The sequence below is a fragment of the Pleurodeles waltl genome, chromosome 9, assembly GCF_031143425.1.
Source record: "Pleurodeles waltl isolate 20211129_DDA chromosome 9, aPleWal1.hap1.20221129, whole genome shotgun sequence".
Taxonomy (NCBI): Eukaryota; Metazoa; Chordata; class Amphibia; order Caudata; family Salamandridae; genus Pleurodeles; species Pleurodeles waltl.
Window position 1 is genome coordinate 70,856,720 of NC_090448.1, and position 16,422 is coordinate 70,873,141.

The window sequence follows — 16,422 nt, forward strand, 5'->3', positions numbered from 1 at the left end:
TTTGTTGGGAAGTTCTGTGGTATCTTTCCTAGAATGCCATTTGTGATGTCACACAAGGAGAATGCTGTCTGACCTGCACACGGGGGAGAATGCAGCAATCTGTGTGCTTGGTTCACGGCGCCCCTGGCTTGTTTTGAAGGCGCCCCGGGGTGCCACGGCGCACAGATTGGGAACCTCTGCTGTAGACTATTGATTGATCAGACCTTGTTGGTTTTTATTTGTATTGTTTTTTTCTTCTGATTTTAAGTATTTATGTATTTATGCACTTTTATGGATTATACGAACCTGAATAAAGTTATTATTAATTAATGAATTACATATAATAACTTTGGTTGCACGTTCTTTAATATTGCAAAATTCTTCGAAAATACCTTCTGTTGAGCAATTGAAAATTAAAATGTTAAAGGTTAAAGAATGGGAGAAATTATATGCTTTAAGGTGTATGATCATGTGGAATTTTGCTGAATTGTGGGATTCTTTTGTATAGACGAATCAAGCTTAATATGAAATAGAAGGGGGATAAGGATAAGCATTACTATTTCCATGGCTCTTCTGCCAATGACATTCTTTCATTAATGTATGTTGAATGAACTACCTGTGATTTCTCCAAATAAAAAGCTATGGGGCATATTTACAATCCCCTAGTGCCACCTTGCGCCACCCTAGTGTCATTTTTTTTAAGCTAAGGCGGCGATAAGGAGGCCTTTCTCCTGTGCCTTATTTACAAAGTGGCGCAGTGCTTGCATTGCGCCACTTTGTAAACCCTTGCTCCACATTATGCCTGCGTAAGGCCACAAGAAAAGTGTAAATCTGCTCCTATATATACTAAAAAAAGAGATGGAGGTGAGAAACCATTGTGGGAGGTTATCCTGAAATTCTGGCACGTGCAGACTCCTCTGTGTTAGCTACTGACTACTCTGCAATACAGCATGTGATATTAATGTTAGTGAGATTAGGCTTGAACTCTGAAAACAAGGAATAGACAGAGATCAGTGAAACCAGCCTTTTCGTCTCTAATGCATGCAGGACTGGACTGGCTGTAGCGAGCATCGGGCGTTTCCCCGGGAGGCTGGAAGAGTGGGGGCAGGTTTTGTAGCGGTGGAGGGCAGTTTTTAAGGAAGAGCCTGCGTTGCATGCGCTCGCGCATACGTATCGCAGGGAGACTCTTTTGTATTTAGAAAAGGGCTCGGAGCCCTGTCAACTTCACGTCAGTGTTTTTTATTGGTTCGTGGGCTTCCCTAATAAAATCTGCTTGCTTTCACTAGTCGAAGGCACCCATATGTCATGCCTTTTCCGGTGGCAAGCCCTCCTCGAGCGCAGCGACCAAGTACAGATAACATGCGAGGCTCGCTGTTTTCCGTCGGGCTCAAGGACTTTTTTTTCTCTAATTTAGAGCGCGATCTCGCTTGGCAGAAGTCGAGCGCTTTACATACTTGATTTCACTTTTTCGGGTTATGTACATAAATGCACTTTTGCCCGATAGGTGAAAAGTCGGGTTAAGAGTTTACAACGCGATCAGCTCTAACATGAGCAAATGCGAGACCCGTCGCATTGTAAATGCTTGTTGTTACTTGCGGCCGGTTTTGCAGCGGTAGGGGGCGGTTTTTGTTGCTGGGGCCAGTTTTCCAGCAGTGCTGCACTATCGGCTCCCAGTAACCACGCGTCATTGCTCCCATCTTGCCCCCCCCCCACCGATCCGGGGGATGATCCAACAAAGGTGCCAGGGCTGCTTTGGGTTCCCCGCCTGACCCTGAATAGATGTAGGGGTAAACCAGAATAGGTTTGTTCGATTTACAACATTTAGCAAAGTGCCCCTTTTTTATTACACAGCTTACAGATGCTATTGATGGCTGGACATTTTCTATACGAAGCAAAATGACCTATATTGCCACAACGGAAACACTTCAAATCCTTAGATCTAAACCACTGTTCTTGAGTCACTTTATCTTCTTCCTTTCCACCAGATGCTTCCTTATTAACATCTTCTTTTTTTGTAGAGACCTTGTTTACTGAATTATTATTTCCTCTTTCCAACTCTTCCACTATGGGACACGCTGGCAAGCTTAGGAAAGACTCCAGAGTCTACTGGATAAAGGTAATGAGACACCCTTGTAAGATGGTACCTCCCTGCGGGAGGGAGGCAAGGATGTATGAAGTATTTCCAAAGGGGTGGCTTTATTGTTTATTTGCACATTTACGTGCCAGGAAAAATTTATAAAATGACTTTAATGAGCCAGATTCTACTAAAATGTGTAATACACTTGCGCCACGTAAAATCATTTGTTGAACTTCCTATTTGTTTGTAATTTTCTAATATGGATCTGCCATGCTCTCTGCCCAATAACAAGTGTCATGTGGTCACTTACAGGTACACATCTGGGCCCATATTTATACTTTTTGACGCTAAACTGCGCTAACGCAGTTTAGCGTCAAAAAATTTTGCGCCGTCTAACGCCGTATTTATGGAATGGCGTTAGACGGCGCAATCAGACCGGCGCTGCCTGGTTTGCGTGGGAAAAAACCACGTAGACCAGACAGCGCCGGCGTAGGGGGAAAATGGCGTATGGGCGTCTTAAAATGGGGCAAGTCAGGTTACGTCGAAAAAATCGTCGTAACCCGACTTGCGCCATTTTTTTTCGACGCCCATCCCCCATCAACATGACTCCTATCATTGTAAAGATAGGAGTCATGCCCCCTTGCCCAATGGCCATGCCCAGGGGACTTCTGTCCCCTGGGCATGGTCATTGGGCATAGTGGCATGTAGGGGGGCACAAATCAGGCCCCCCTATGCCACAAAAAATTAAAAAAAAAATACTTACCTGAACTTACCTGAATGTCCCTGGGGTGGGTCCCTCCAGCCTTGGGTGTCCTCCTGGGGTGGCCAAGGGTGGCAGGGGGGGTCCCTGGGGGCAGGGGAGGGCACTCTGGGCTCATTTTGAGCCCACTTGTCCCTTAACGCCATGCCTGACCCAGGCGTTAAAAAGCGGCGCAAATGCGCCGTTTTTAGCCACGCCCACTCCCGGGCGTCTCTTTTGCCCGGGAGTATAAATACCACGTAAAGGCCTGGGAGTCATTTTTTAGACGGGAACGCCTCCCTTGCATATCATTAACGCAAGGAAGGGGTTCACGCTAAAAAATGACGCACATTCCGGGAACTTTGGCGCTAGACGCCTCTAACGCCATAGTATAAATATGGCGTTAGTTGGCGTTAGTTTAGCGTCGAATTTGCGTCGAAAAAAACAACGCAAATTCGGCGCAAACGGAGTATAAATACGGGCCTTGGTGTTTGACTCTATAAAGAATCCAAGCTGCACACTCGGCGAGGTCGGGAAGCACAATTCATAACAATGAACAATGAGAGACGGATGTTATTCATGGTGGTGTGCAGATGCAAAGTGATTACACTGGCACTTTTTAAAAACATCTTGGCCACTTGTGAAAGTTGCACCTTTATCGCAGTTTTAATTTCTTCTCCATCTCCACCCTTTGTCTTGCTTTCTAAAAAACTTACTGGAGGTCACTCGACTCGGGTGCCAGTTTTGATGCAGTTTGCTCAATTGTTTGGATTTTTTGTGTTCATCTGTGATTGCCTGTGTAGTGGGGAGAGTGGAGTTTCAAGTGCAATGTTCCCTCAATGAAAAGTGTGCTTGACTGAATATTTCTTTAATTGATTTACATTTTCATGAAAACAGCATCACCTATCATATGGTTAGAAGAAAGAGGCAAATTGGCAAGTGAGAGAAGACCCCTTCCTTAGAGAGCATTTTGAACATTTATTAATATCACAGGTGCACCACAGAGAACCACCGGAAGAGTAAGGGATGTCAGCTTCCGGTTGATCAGGTTTGCCTCTGATTTTATTAGCTAAGGTAAGGGACCATCTTCATTCTTTGGAAGATTTATTATATGCACGCAGCTGAAGGCTGCTCCTATGTAATTCTGCAGCACTATTTATTTTAACCACTGTGCCTCTTAGGTGGCTGGGAGATAGGATAACTGTATGTGCGGATGCAGGCACTTCCTTTTGACAAATGTGTGCCTCCCTGATCTTACCAGTATGACTCTGAACCCATGCTTGAACCCATGCTTGAGTTAGGGAGCCTGGCTAAAGAGAAGAAGAAAAGGAAAGGTATGAGAGCATTAGGCCTCTGCATTTCTGTATGACACAAATGAGTAGATAGGCAGGGATTCTAGGAGCCCTGATGAAGGCCGAAGACCCGCATGGGCTTTTTAAATGGCCGAAACATGTTGGCGTAAGTCAGATAAATGAGCCATTGAACCACATCCGATAAATCTGATATTTGTAATCATATCTGAGGTACCCAATAATAAAGGATACACCTTGGGCTTACCTCCAGATATTTTTTACTGTTTATCTGTATCACTGCAGTCATCCTTCCTGCACTTATATAACAGCTCCCAGTGATGGTCGAGCCCACCAAGACGGTATTTACCTACCAAGGTGTGGGGAAATCACTAATGATGAAGTTTGCGGGTGAGGCGTCTTCATCAAAGTCCTAGAGATACCTGTAAATTATTAAAAAAAAAAAAAAGAAAAATAAACTTTGCATATTTTGTGTGTTCTTGTGCTGCCTCTTGACCCTTAACCCCGTTTTGGCAGCAAGACTGACAGCAGCAGGCAAAATAGGTCGATAGTTCCCATAATGTAAAAGTGGTGGCACCGCACTGTACTGCAAACATTAAAGTCTTGCAAAAACAAGGACAAAAATGCATAGGCAAAAGGTCTATGGTCAATAGTTATCCCTATTCTAGGCCTATGGAGAAATGTGTTGACATGGGTCTAAGGCCCATATTTATACTTTTTTTGCACCACATTTGTTTCATTTTTCACGCAAAAGCAGCAAAAACTTACAAAATACAATTATGGCCCAGATTTATACTTTTTGACGCTAAACTGCATTAGCGCAGTTTAGCGTCAAAAAGTTTTGTGCCGGCTAGCGCCAAATTCAAGATGCCTGCTAGGCGTCTTATTTATGGAATGATGCTAGCCGCGCAAAAGATGGGCTATCGTCAAAAAATTGGATGCTAGCCGGGTGGGGGTGGCGGTATGGGAGAAGGGGGTTTAGCGTTAAAAAATTATGTTAGGCTGGTTGGCGTCAAAATTGATGACTCTAACCAGTCAAGTGGCAGTTTTTGACACTAAACCTACCAAACCACATGACTCCTGTCTTAGAAAAGACAGGAGTCATGCCCACTCCCCCAATGGCCAGCACAGGGGACAAGGGTCCCCTGGGCATGGTCATTGCACCCTGTGACATGTATGGAGGCCCATATCTGGGCCCCCAATGGCACTTTAAAAAATAAAATGATATACTTACCTCTACTTACCTGTACTTACCTGGGATGGGGTCCCCCATCCTCCGCTGTCCCTCTGGTGTGGGTGGGGTTGTTTCTGGGGCCTGGTGAGGGCACCTGTGGAGTCTTTCCATGGAGTTCCACCATGGAAATTAGCCCACAGCTCCCCTAACGCCTGCCCTTACCCAGGCGCTAAATAATGGCGCTAAACAGGTTTAGCACCATTATTTAGGCCCGCCTACCTCCTGTGCGCCATTTTTGCACGGGAGGATAAATATGGCGTTAGGGCCTCTGAGTCATTTTTTGCCCAGGTCATTGATGCAAGGTAGGTTTCCACTGTAAAAAAATGACATTAACTCCAATATTTTGGCGCTAGACATGTCTAGCGTCAAAATAGAAATATGGAGTTAACTTTGCGCCATATTTTTCATTAAAAAAAAGATGCAAATCCGGCGTTTGCAAATGCAACACAAAAAAATATAAATATGGGCCTAAGTGTCCTACTCGCTTAATCAACTGGGCATCACAATGAACAAAGTCAAGACCTGAGCTGGCAAACATAGTAAAACTAGTGCACAGTTAATGCGAGAGGTTCTGCAGGAAACACATTCCACAAGAAGATGGCAGCTCCACACAACGTTTTTGTCTGGTTCTATAAATTGTGAACTAATATAAATTCTGATATCTAAGTTGAGCCAACATTCTCCCTGCTGATTGGTGCCACATTATGAGATGCAGGATAGGCCCTCACTGGAAATCACAGAGCAAGAGGTTACATCCCAGGGGCAGCGCCTTCGGGTACCTACATTAAGACCAAGTAATTTACAACCTGAGGCCAGGTGGTGTAGACAGGGACCGCAGCTTCCACCCTGGCTTGTCCTTTGGAACACCTAGCACGCTTCCTGAGTCCCAGATCTTCAAGGCAGCAGCTAGACGAAAAAGAGATTTTCCCCAGAAACTATGTTTACTTTATGCAGTTTCTTCTATTGTCCTTCTTCTTTCAACTCCTCTGCGGGAAATATAATCCACTTCAGGACCGAACCTTGTGACGTCATCTGGGTTAAAAGGTGTAGTGAATCGATGTCCATGGTCCACAAACTGTCCCGTACTAGATCAGAGATTGTGAAATTCCCCAAAGATCATAATCTGTATTTGGTCTTAACCTTGGTCAAGTCAGTATAGTTACAGAAAATGTTAAAGCCAATAGGACTCACCTTTAGGACCCAATGGCTTTGCCAGTGTTTTTTGACTTGCTGTACAGCATCACCCGTGCATGGCTAAAACACAAAGAAAACAAGGCACTATGACGCAGCACTTACTTCATTTTGTAAGCGCGCGCACCATGCAAGCATGCACATACAAGATGACACAAGTTTTTTTTTTTTTTTTACATATTTGGAACGGTAAATTAAAACACAACGCAAAAGCATTTTTTTTCTGAAGAGTGGGTGGGGGTGGAGGAGCAAAACAGGGGTTTGGGGTGGGGAAGCAACACAGTGGGCTGGCGCGGAGGAGAGCAACACTCTGGGCCTTGGTGGGGGGAAGCAACATAGAGAGAGTGTTTGGGGTAAGCAACGCAGTGGGGGCAGACACAACACAGGGGGGGTGTAGGGGAAGCAACAGGAAATAGAGAAGGAGGTGGCGGGTGGGTTTAAGTAACACGGAGGGCAGGGATGGGGAGGAGAAGCAACAAGGGAGAGAGGAGGGCAGGGGTAACCAATGGCAAGAGAGCAATGGGGAGCAAGCAAGAGAGAAGTACACTGGTGAGAAAGCAAGGGGGAGGTATACAAGGGCGTGCCCAAGATGGAGGGGGGAAGCACGCAGGTGGCAGAGAGCAACATGGAGCACAAGGGGAGAGAAGGACAATAGGAAGACAGACGGAGAATGCATGCACTCCTGTGGAGCGATTAACCTAAATCTAAAAAGTAGTATTTGTAGAGCAAGCAGTCGGAGCATAGAAGCCTGCCAATTTAAAGAGGACGGTAAAGAGGCTGTGCTCCAGGGGTGAACAAACACAAGTCTGCCGAGGTGGTCTATGAATGAGAAGTGGTCAAATGAGAGTGACAGGAAAACCAACCAATGGTAAGCAACAGACGGGCTGCAAGCCCCTGTATGTTCTTGGTAAGACCGTGTGTCTTGCAAGAGACAGTGTATGCTCTGTGCTTATAAAGAACAGTATTCTAGCACCCTCCACTGGGCAGCCAAAAAAACACTCTCAGCTCCTTTATGATTTTTTGCATCTTTCTTTTAGTATTATTTGATACATTTTAAAAGTTACAACCCGACTCTGGTCAGGGATGATCAGCGGACAGGTGTTTCACTCAGGCTTTGTTTGTCTCTGGGATTTTTCAGAGTTCGAAAGTTTAGGCTTGAAATAATAAAACACAAGCAAAAATGGTTTCGATTGGTGGAAATACAACCAGTTGCTGGTAGTCACTGGTGGACAAGCTGCACACATAATAAGAGTCATCTTTAGAAGCTGTGTGTAGGCTGATGCCTTCAGGTCTGCATGAAGTTGGTTCATGAATATAGCAGAGTACAGGAAGGGTACCTGAAAAATGAGTTATCCTAATGGCCTTCAGACATGCAGTGGTTATGAAAATAAAAGAAAAAGATCTATCCATAATAAAAAAAATATACATCTATCCAGCATTCCCATGCCATCGCCACTTCTCTAGGTTAGCTTTAGATGTGTTTGAGGGGAATTATAACCTTACAGGCTTCTTGCTATGGAAACATAACTGCCCTTACAACATAACACGTGACAAAAAGTCAATTAAATACAAACACACCCATGAACAATAATTCAATCAAGCACTGGCAAGGACATTCGGTCTGGCATTAGTGTGCCAATGCATCTAAACACAGGCCTTCACAAATGCTGTTTATATGTGTTGCACACATAAATGCTGTCTATCACATTGTTGCCGGTCATATTGGTTTTGCTAGCGCTAGTAAAAAATATACACTTTTTTTCAGTATATAATTCATATAGGAGATATGCAATTGAATGTGACACATATGATGACTGAGTGAACTTAAATAGTCCCTTCTGCATTCCAAAGGAAGCACATCCTAGAAGGCGGAACAATGCACCAAGTAGCCAATAGCATGAGATGAGAGATAAATATTCCTCTGGGTGGAGCCAAAAGTCACTCTATGCATACTTTAATGAATTGGCATACAAAAATCTGTGGACTGCTGCCAAACCAGACTTAAACATGTAAACACAATTTTTATAAAAACCTAAATAAATACAATAATTCATACTGGGAGAGGCCAAGCGAGAGAGGAAGAGACTGAGAGAGACAAAGACTGAGGCAGGCAGAGAAATAACATTTTGTTGTCTTCTTTTGATTTAGATGTGCTATGATTGCCCTGTCTCTTGTTGTATGGCAGCAAATTACAGTATTTGATTCTTAAAAAGAAATAAAGTACTACTACATTGAGAGCGAAGTTGTGACAGACTTGAAACAGTGAAATAGAGAGAGTGGCAGAGATACAGAGATTGTGTAATACTTAATTTGAACCAAATAACGTGTTACCGAAAGTAATATGAAGCACTAGTATAAAAAACACATGAAAATAGGTAATAGGTAGAAATCAAGCTACCCTAGTCCTTTCGTAATATTATTCATACGAAATATTTTCTTTCGTTACCTCCTCGTGGTTCAGCATTTCAATAGAGAAGATTTCTAATGAAAAGCTTGCAGAAGGGGTAAGCGTATGGCCACATGTGGCCCGTAGGGTAGCAGGGGCGTCATTACCCCTAGTGCAAGCCGTGAAAATGGGCTTGGCCTCTAGTTCAATATTGAATTGCAACCATAACAACCATAACAGGAGACAGAAGACACCTCACACCTGTGGGCGCTGGTGCCAGTGCACCTGCTGCACTATGGATAGCTACACCCCTGGATGTAGCCCTAGGAAGAGCATAACAACTGAGCTATGCTTCACATTCATCATAACATTTAATATCATTGAGTAATTCTGGCAACAAATGTTCTGTTCTGTTCCTTTTTCGTTCTTTTGCATTGTGTTTCTTTTACTGTAGGTGGAAATTACTTCAACATGTTTTGCTTTCTATGGAAGGCTACTGAGGAATAACGTATGTTCTTCCCACTTTTAGATACAGGTTCTGCTGCGGTTCCAGAAAGTTGCTAGATGTGTCTCCCTACTGTGCTTTCTCTACAAGAACCATCATCTACTGTGAGTCACCAAGTGTGTGTGTGTGGGGGGGGGTATTGTGTGTGCGTGTGTGTAGGTGTGTGCAAGAGTTTATCACTTAACACAATAAAGTGTCATGCAATTTAAAACTTTTGGCAACCTTTGAAGAGCATACACAGATTCCTTGGCCCCTGTTTTATTAAAAACATCAGCCAACCCCCAGAGCCTGTGTACCAAACTCAACAAATTATTTTCTAAGAAAATGCATGTCATTCACAAAGCCATCATATCCCAACTACAAGTGGCACAGCCCCGCCATTATCCGCATCAGCTCACTCCAACATCATCAACATCTGCATACTTCTTTAGATCATCCAAAAATGATTCAAGAAGTCTGTCAAAATCAGCCTTCTTAAAAGCAGATGCACCACCAAACTTCAGAACCAACTTATGTTCCATCACTAGCCTCACTTGTTTATGAAACTCCCGAAGAACGTGATAGCCATAGAGGTCCAACAAAACAAGGAATTAGGAATGTATCGGGAATAGGCATTTTGAGATAGCATACAATATGAGAATGTAGTAACTGTAAAAAACGGGTTCACGATTATTGCTTTTCTGCAGGTGCGATATGTTGTCACATCTTAGGTTGTTCCAGTTGGCCAGCGATGGTGTTGAACAGCTTATCCTTTGATATCCTAATAGCAAATGTTATTTCCATTCTTTCTGACTTTGTACTTGGCTCTTTCTAATGTAATGTACTTTCTTGCGTGGTATGCACAGATAGCTGATTCTTTCGGTTCGTAAGATTGCATTTGCAACAATCCTACTGAAACAAAATGAGTGGTACCTTTGTTGGGGTATCTAGTGCTCCCCTGAAATTAGTAAGAGGTATTTGTTAAAGGATTGTGCTGATTTGGTTCTCCTTTCATTCAAGAAGGTCCTGCAGAGGCATCTGTCTGTAGGCAGAAAGGCCAGAATTTGTGATGGCAACAATTGTTTTGAACATGATCATATAGACTCTGATGGATCACATCGGGAGTAAGCTGAACTTAACCATTCCTCTGGTCTCTTAGTGATTCTCGGTGGTTTAATCTTTGGAGGTAGGGAATTCAATAGTTGGGAGACTTTAAAGGGGAAAGTAGTGAAACCAATAGTTTTTTTGATGATTAAACATGGTGCCAACCTGGACTGTAAAGTCTTCACTTGGGAGTATTTGGTAATTTGTGTTGAAGGAATGTTGGTCCATTGATGTTTCTTGCTTAATGAGCCATGCATACTAGCTTGAAAAAGGATCTTCTTGCAATTGAGAGCAAATGTAGACCCTTCAGGACTGAGGAGATGCACATTTGTATAGTTACATTTAGAAGTAGTCTGGCTGCTGAATACTGGATTCTTTACAGCCTACGCATGGTTCAGAGTGGAGTGTGGTGGTAAAGGCCATTAGCATAATCTAGTTTAGAGAGGATGAGTCATTCTGTTGCATTTGAGGAATTCCCAGGTGTGGAAAGATGTGTTTACCAGAACATTTTTCATTATGCAGAAAGCTGATCGAGACAGGTTGTCCACTTGAGCACTTATGGAAAGTGTAGAGTTGAAGATAATTCAAAGTTTTGTACTTCTTTAGTTGTTTTTTAATGAGGTCTTTGTTTATCCAGTTAGGAAGATGAACAATCATAACCTTTCCATTAACCGCAGGTCAGTATTTCAGTTTTGGAAGCATTTAACTTGAGGTAATCCCCTGTGAACTATTGATCCAGGCTATGAGGCAGGTGTTGAGTAATAGTTTTTCTGCACCCTTAGGGTTTTTTAGTTTGTAGATTATTTGTGTATCATCCTCATAGCTGCAGCCGGTGGAGGGAAAAACTGTTGTTAAGGCATAGCAGTGAAGCAGTGAATTCCTGTAGATGATAAAAAGTAAAGGTAAAATGATAGATCCTTGTGAAACTCTTGATTTTATGCTTTCAGGATTTGATGAATGAGGCAGTCTATGAATCAGGTAGGATCCGTTGTTTAGGTAAGAAGAAATACAAGATAGAATTAAAATGTCTGTGCAGATTTCTTTGAGTCTTAAAATTAAGGTATTAGAATTAAGTTATTTTGATGTACTGTGTCACAAGCTGCTGAAAGATCCAGGAATAGTAGTCCAGGTACACCATTTTTGTCAACTATGATTTTTAGGCCATCCCAAATTACAATAAGGGCTGATTCGGTTTCACTTGCTGGCCAGGATCCTTGTCTGAGAGTAGTTCGCCTTTTGCATGAATCCTTAGATCTGGTGAAATTCTGCTTTCTCTATAAGTTTGCCAAGGGAAAGTCCATTGGGGATTGGTCTGTAGTCGTTGGGGTCTTGTGAGCCAAGGTTGTTCTTATGTAATGAGAACATGTATGATTCCTTCAATACCCCAAGAAAACCCCTATTTCTAATAATTTATTGATAATATTTCTGACTGGGATAGCTACAGATAATGAAAGATAAATATTTTTTAACATTTGTGGAGGGCAAGCGTCTAATGAGCAACCACTTGGGCGGCTGTCTTTTAAAAGGTTTTCAAATTCTTAGGTTGTCATTTTTAAAAGGTTGATATACATGGAGATTGCTTTTCTGCTGTGATTGTTTTTGTCTCTCATTTAGGGGAACTGCTGTTTCTCATTTGTTACATAAGAATCCACTGTGATTGCTTTGGTAAATGTATTATTAGTTTACTGCAGGCATAATGTGAAGGCGAGGTGGGGGTATGCTTTGTACATTCTGTTGTGTCTGTGTAACTTTTGAAGCAAGACCGACCCGTTTATTAATAAACCTATCATAGCTTGAACCCCTAGATGGCAGGAGATTCTGATATTTTAGTTTTTTTGCCAGGCCGCACAACAATAGCTTTTATTCCACGAGGGCATAATGCCCTACCCTTCTATGAAAGCAGGAATAGACATGCTACATATGCAAGCTTCCAACCCCACTACCCCTAGCTTCCCCAGCATGGAAAATTCCTGTTGGAAAAGTGGCCAGACCATGGTCACTCTCTGAGGCCCACCCACTTCCTACAGGGAGTGACATCACGGGTGCCACTAGGTTCCCTCATCCAATGGAAGAGACAAATGAGGAAAGAGGAGATGGGTAGTTCTGACCGAGGCCTTGGGTAGAAGTGGATAAAAAATGAAATTCCATAATGCTAGGGGACATAGCAATCACAATGACATCAGGACACCTACCCTTACACCAGGCAACGCCGGGAACCTCAATGAAGAGACTGAGTGACTTCAAGAAATCCCTCAGTTCACAGCCTTCGTTCTAGATTACACTTAATCTAAAAATATATGTATGAATGTGAAATGTGTTTGGAGGTCTAGGTGGCAAATTATACATGATAAAGTACCCACACAATGAACCGTAAATCATTAACAGCTAGCTCAAACTTCTATCCATCCTCTAGAATAACTATCAACATGACAACTTGTAGGGACCTACTTTGAAACATGAACCCTTCACATCACCAGTGTCAATCCTTTGTCTATTTCCTCACGGATTTGAAGACACATCTCTCTGCCAAGCGCATAATTAGCTCCCATGAGACCCCTACCTTAACCCTACCACCACTCTACCGACAGTAGCATGGCTTTCAGAAATGTCCCTACAGAAGACATAGGCAGCTAGATTCTGAAGAAAGGGGAGAGTAGCTGGAGATCCGGGTTCGAGCCCTGGTGTCACAAAGTCCTGTGATTCTGGGGAAATCATGTATTCTCCACGTGCCCTCGGACAGCACCTTGAGACCCTCATGGGTGATATAAATCTACATTTCATTTCCTTTTTCAAGAAAAAATATATATAGGCTTTAAAAACTCCTTCTGGATGCAGAACATGATGAGAGACCTGGCTCTTTTATCAAATTCTTCTAGTGTGTAAGAGTTTGACTGTATTAGTAGGATAAGAACTTGAAGTGCAGTGGTGACCATAAATGGCCTGATTGCTTAACGGTTATCTTCATTACTCCGAGTTCTAGCGTTCCTTGTTTCCCTTTTTAAGTGAGTTGATATGTCGCTCTGGAGGCAGTGCCATCTGCCTAACACTGTTCAATTTATTGAGAAAGAATTTGTATTTAAATCCCCTCTTTCTATCCTTCTTTAGTGTACCTCCTTTTTCATTGCTATCTGGCAGAGCCAATAGGTATCATCCGTGAACCATAATGAAAGGGCATTCCAAGATGGCTGCCGTGTGTGTACCCACATGTGCGCCAGCCACCTTGGAATAGTTTAGGAATGTCTTCATATGCTTTAGGAAAAATCATTAAACTATGGTCCCTGTGCATGCATGCCTTTCATCCTTCCGAGGTTGATGCAATGAGCAGCACTCAGTTGATGATCTGAAACCCCTATTATTTGCAGCAGCGCTAAGGAGCGAAGCTGCCTAAATGCTATTGTGTACCCTGAGATATCAGACATATCCTTTCTGTTCTCTTTTCGAAAGCTTGAACCTTTGTGAATGAATATGTTGTAATTGCAACAATGTGTATGTATTTGACAGAGCAAATCCCGACTATACTGTTGAGAGAGTCAGAAGACGTGAACCGGAGCAGCAGTGTCCTTTTGAGACAGAAGAGGACATCCTCTTTGACATCACAAAATTTAAGGTTCAAAAACAGGTAAAGAGCATTTAGGAGTACTGTGATGTATTGTAGTCAGGGTTGGCTCCTCCGCAGTGGCGGAGGGTCATTGCCCCCCTGGTTGAGCCAGCAGATGAAAAATAAAACAATAGCTTGCTATTGTTTTCTTTTTCATCATTTTTCATGTGCTGGCTCAGCCAGTGGGCGCAGAGAGGGGCGGGGCTGGTCTGGGCCACAGGGAGGTGAGAGGAGGGAGGAGTGAAGAGTGCACTGTTGTGAGCTATTTAGGACACTCTATTTATGTTAGATGATATTCTGATAACAATATTCTAGTACAACACCGGAGATACCGGATGGTGATATAACCCACCCTCTTCCAATCCCGCCCCCCACCAAATGAGCTAATGGATTAACAAGAGGGACAACAAAATAAATACCAACATTTTTTTTACATCGGTGCAACAGCCTGGGGTCTGTGCTGTTTCTCTAGCCTGGCTGGGTACACAGCTTGGTTGGAGAAACCTAAGTGCGGAGGTAGTTTTGGCGAGCCTCAGACGGCCGGCCAAACACCCATGCGCACTTTGGCCCATATTTATACTTTTTTAGTGCCTCATTTGCGCCGCTTTTTGACGCAAAAGCGGCGCACACGTCCAAATACAATTGTATTTTGTAAGTTTGCGCTGCTTTTGCGTAAAAAAATGACACAAATGTGGCGCTAAGGGGCCCAAGAAAAATGGCGCTGCACTATGTGGAGCACCACTTTTCATAAATCTGCCCATAAGTGCCTTGACGTCTATTGAAAAGAGAAGGCAATGAGGTGTCTTCTGGGCATATGAATGTGTGTGAGCAGTTGAGTTATAACATGTGCAGGTCCCTTGTCGGTTTGCTCTGTGACTCTCAGACATTATTTTTTCAATGGATACTTTTCAGAATGAACCTATAGATAAAACTGTGTTTTCTTTAATACTCTAAATTTCAAAAGAATTATATTGATTTCATATGGAAGGGAACAACTCTTCTTGATGCTTTCAAAAAATGTCTCAGTCAAATGGACTTTGAGTAAGGTTTAATGGGCAAAAGTTGTACTTTAATGGTGGTACACTGTAGATATGACCACTCCTGATAAGGCAGATAGTGCAGATTTACCTCTTCTTGGAATTCAGCCACATTAAGCCCGTGTGAAAGGATTATATGAAAAAACTCATTGATTTAAAAGTATTGTGTTGGAATGCCTCTTGGCTTCCTTAAGAATGTCAATGCATTCCGCTGCAAATTCAGGTGCTCATATTAGATGTGTTCAAAAGCTAAGTTTCCACGCCCAGTGATGAAAGGCCAGGAGCAGAATCTGGCACCAAAGCACTGAAAGGAGAACCAGTCTGCACAGCAACCTTTTGTGTGATCTTTCCAACTTGTGGAAAGAATCTGTGAACTTCCGAGTACTATGGAGCAATTGGAAGCACTCTGGCTTTGGACTAAGTTAGCAACATGAAAACACCTGGAATCAGTGGCATCAGAGACTAGGAGTAGAGAAATGACTCTGGCCTACTAATCAAAAGTTTAAACAAGCATTGGCATAGCCAAAAGGTCTTGCCTTTAGGACCTTATGAGTGGTTAGCTAGAGCTATAGGTTTTGCCAATGTTTGTAAGCTATTTTGTACAGTATTATGCAGCATGTTGATAACTTTAAATAAAAAAGTGTTATAAGTGGTGATGCAGCTCAGGAGTGCATAACAGGCGAAGCATTGACAGGACTGGGGCATTGAAATTGGTGCGTGCCCAGATTTGGTATTTACATAAAGTATGAGCAGACCCACTGAAAATATGTGTCAGGGAGGACTAAATTATGCACTAGGTTTGACTAAATATGCGGAAAGAAAAGCAAATTATGCAGCATAATGCTGCACATTTTGTGTTGGTGAGGGGCGGCTTCCGCTATTGTTAATGAGATGGGCTTGTCTGTCTCATAAATGTCCAGCAATCAATGATGCGCTCCTTACTCTGTCGCATGCTTTGCGTGGCCAGTTCAAGAATTTTATGCTCTCAAGGTAAGCAGGCATTTGATCACATTTCATCCAAAAGGAGTCCATAATTGATATTTCTGGGCTATGCCTGTCTTAAAGTGGCCTCGTTGTACGAGCTTCACTGTATAATAAGACACTGGGCTCTGACAGAGCAGCAGCGTGTGACCCTGTCGATCTGTACTCTGTCTGTTTTATGCCGGCTGAGAATTTTAATGGGTCACCTGGCCACTGGTTGCAGATCCCTCTGTCTCTCCTCTGTTGAGATGTCTGGAGGATTGGACCCTCACTAATGCATTCACTACCTGTGGGTGTACTGA

The 16,422-nt window shown here is 43.0% G+C and overlaps 1 protein-coding gene across 1 annotated transcript in view; it reads left to right on the top strand.

The window, feature by feature from the left end:
• Positions 1-16,422, top strand: part of LOC138259584 (uncharacterized) — a 120,994-nt gene that overhangs the window by 32,605 nt on the left and 71,967 nt on the right. The window contains exons 2-3 of the mRNA XM_069207418.1: positions 9,446-9,525; positions 14,006-14,123. Coding sequence (XP_069063519.1) covers positions 9,446-9,525; positions 14,006-14,123 — 198 coding nt within the window. The remainder of the gene's footprint in view (positions 1-9,445; positions 9,526-14,005; positions 14,124-16,422) is intronic.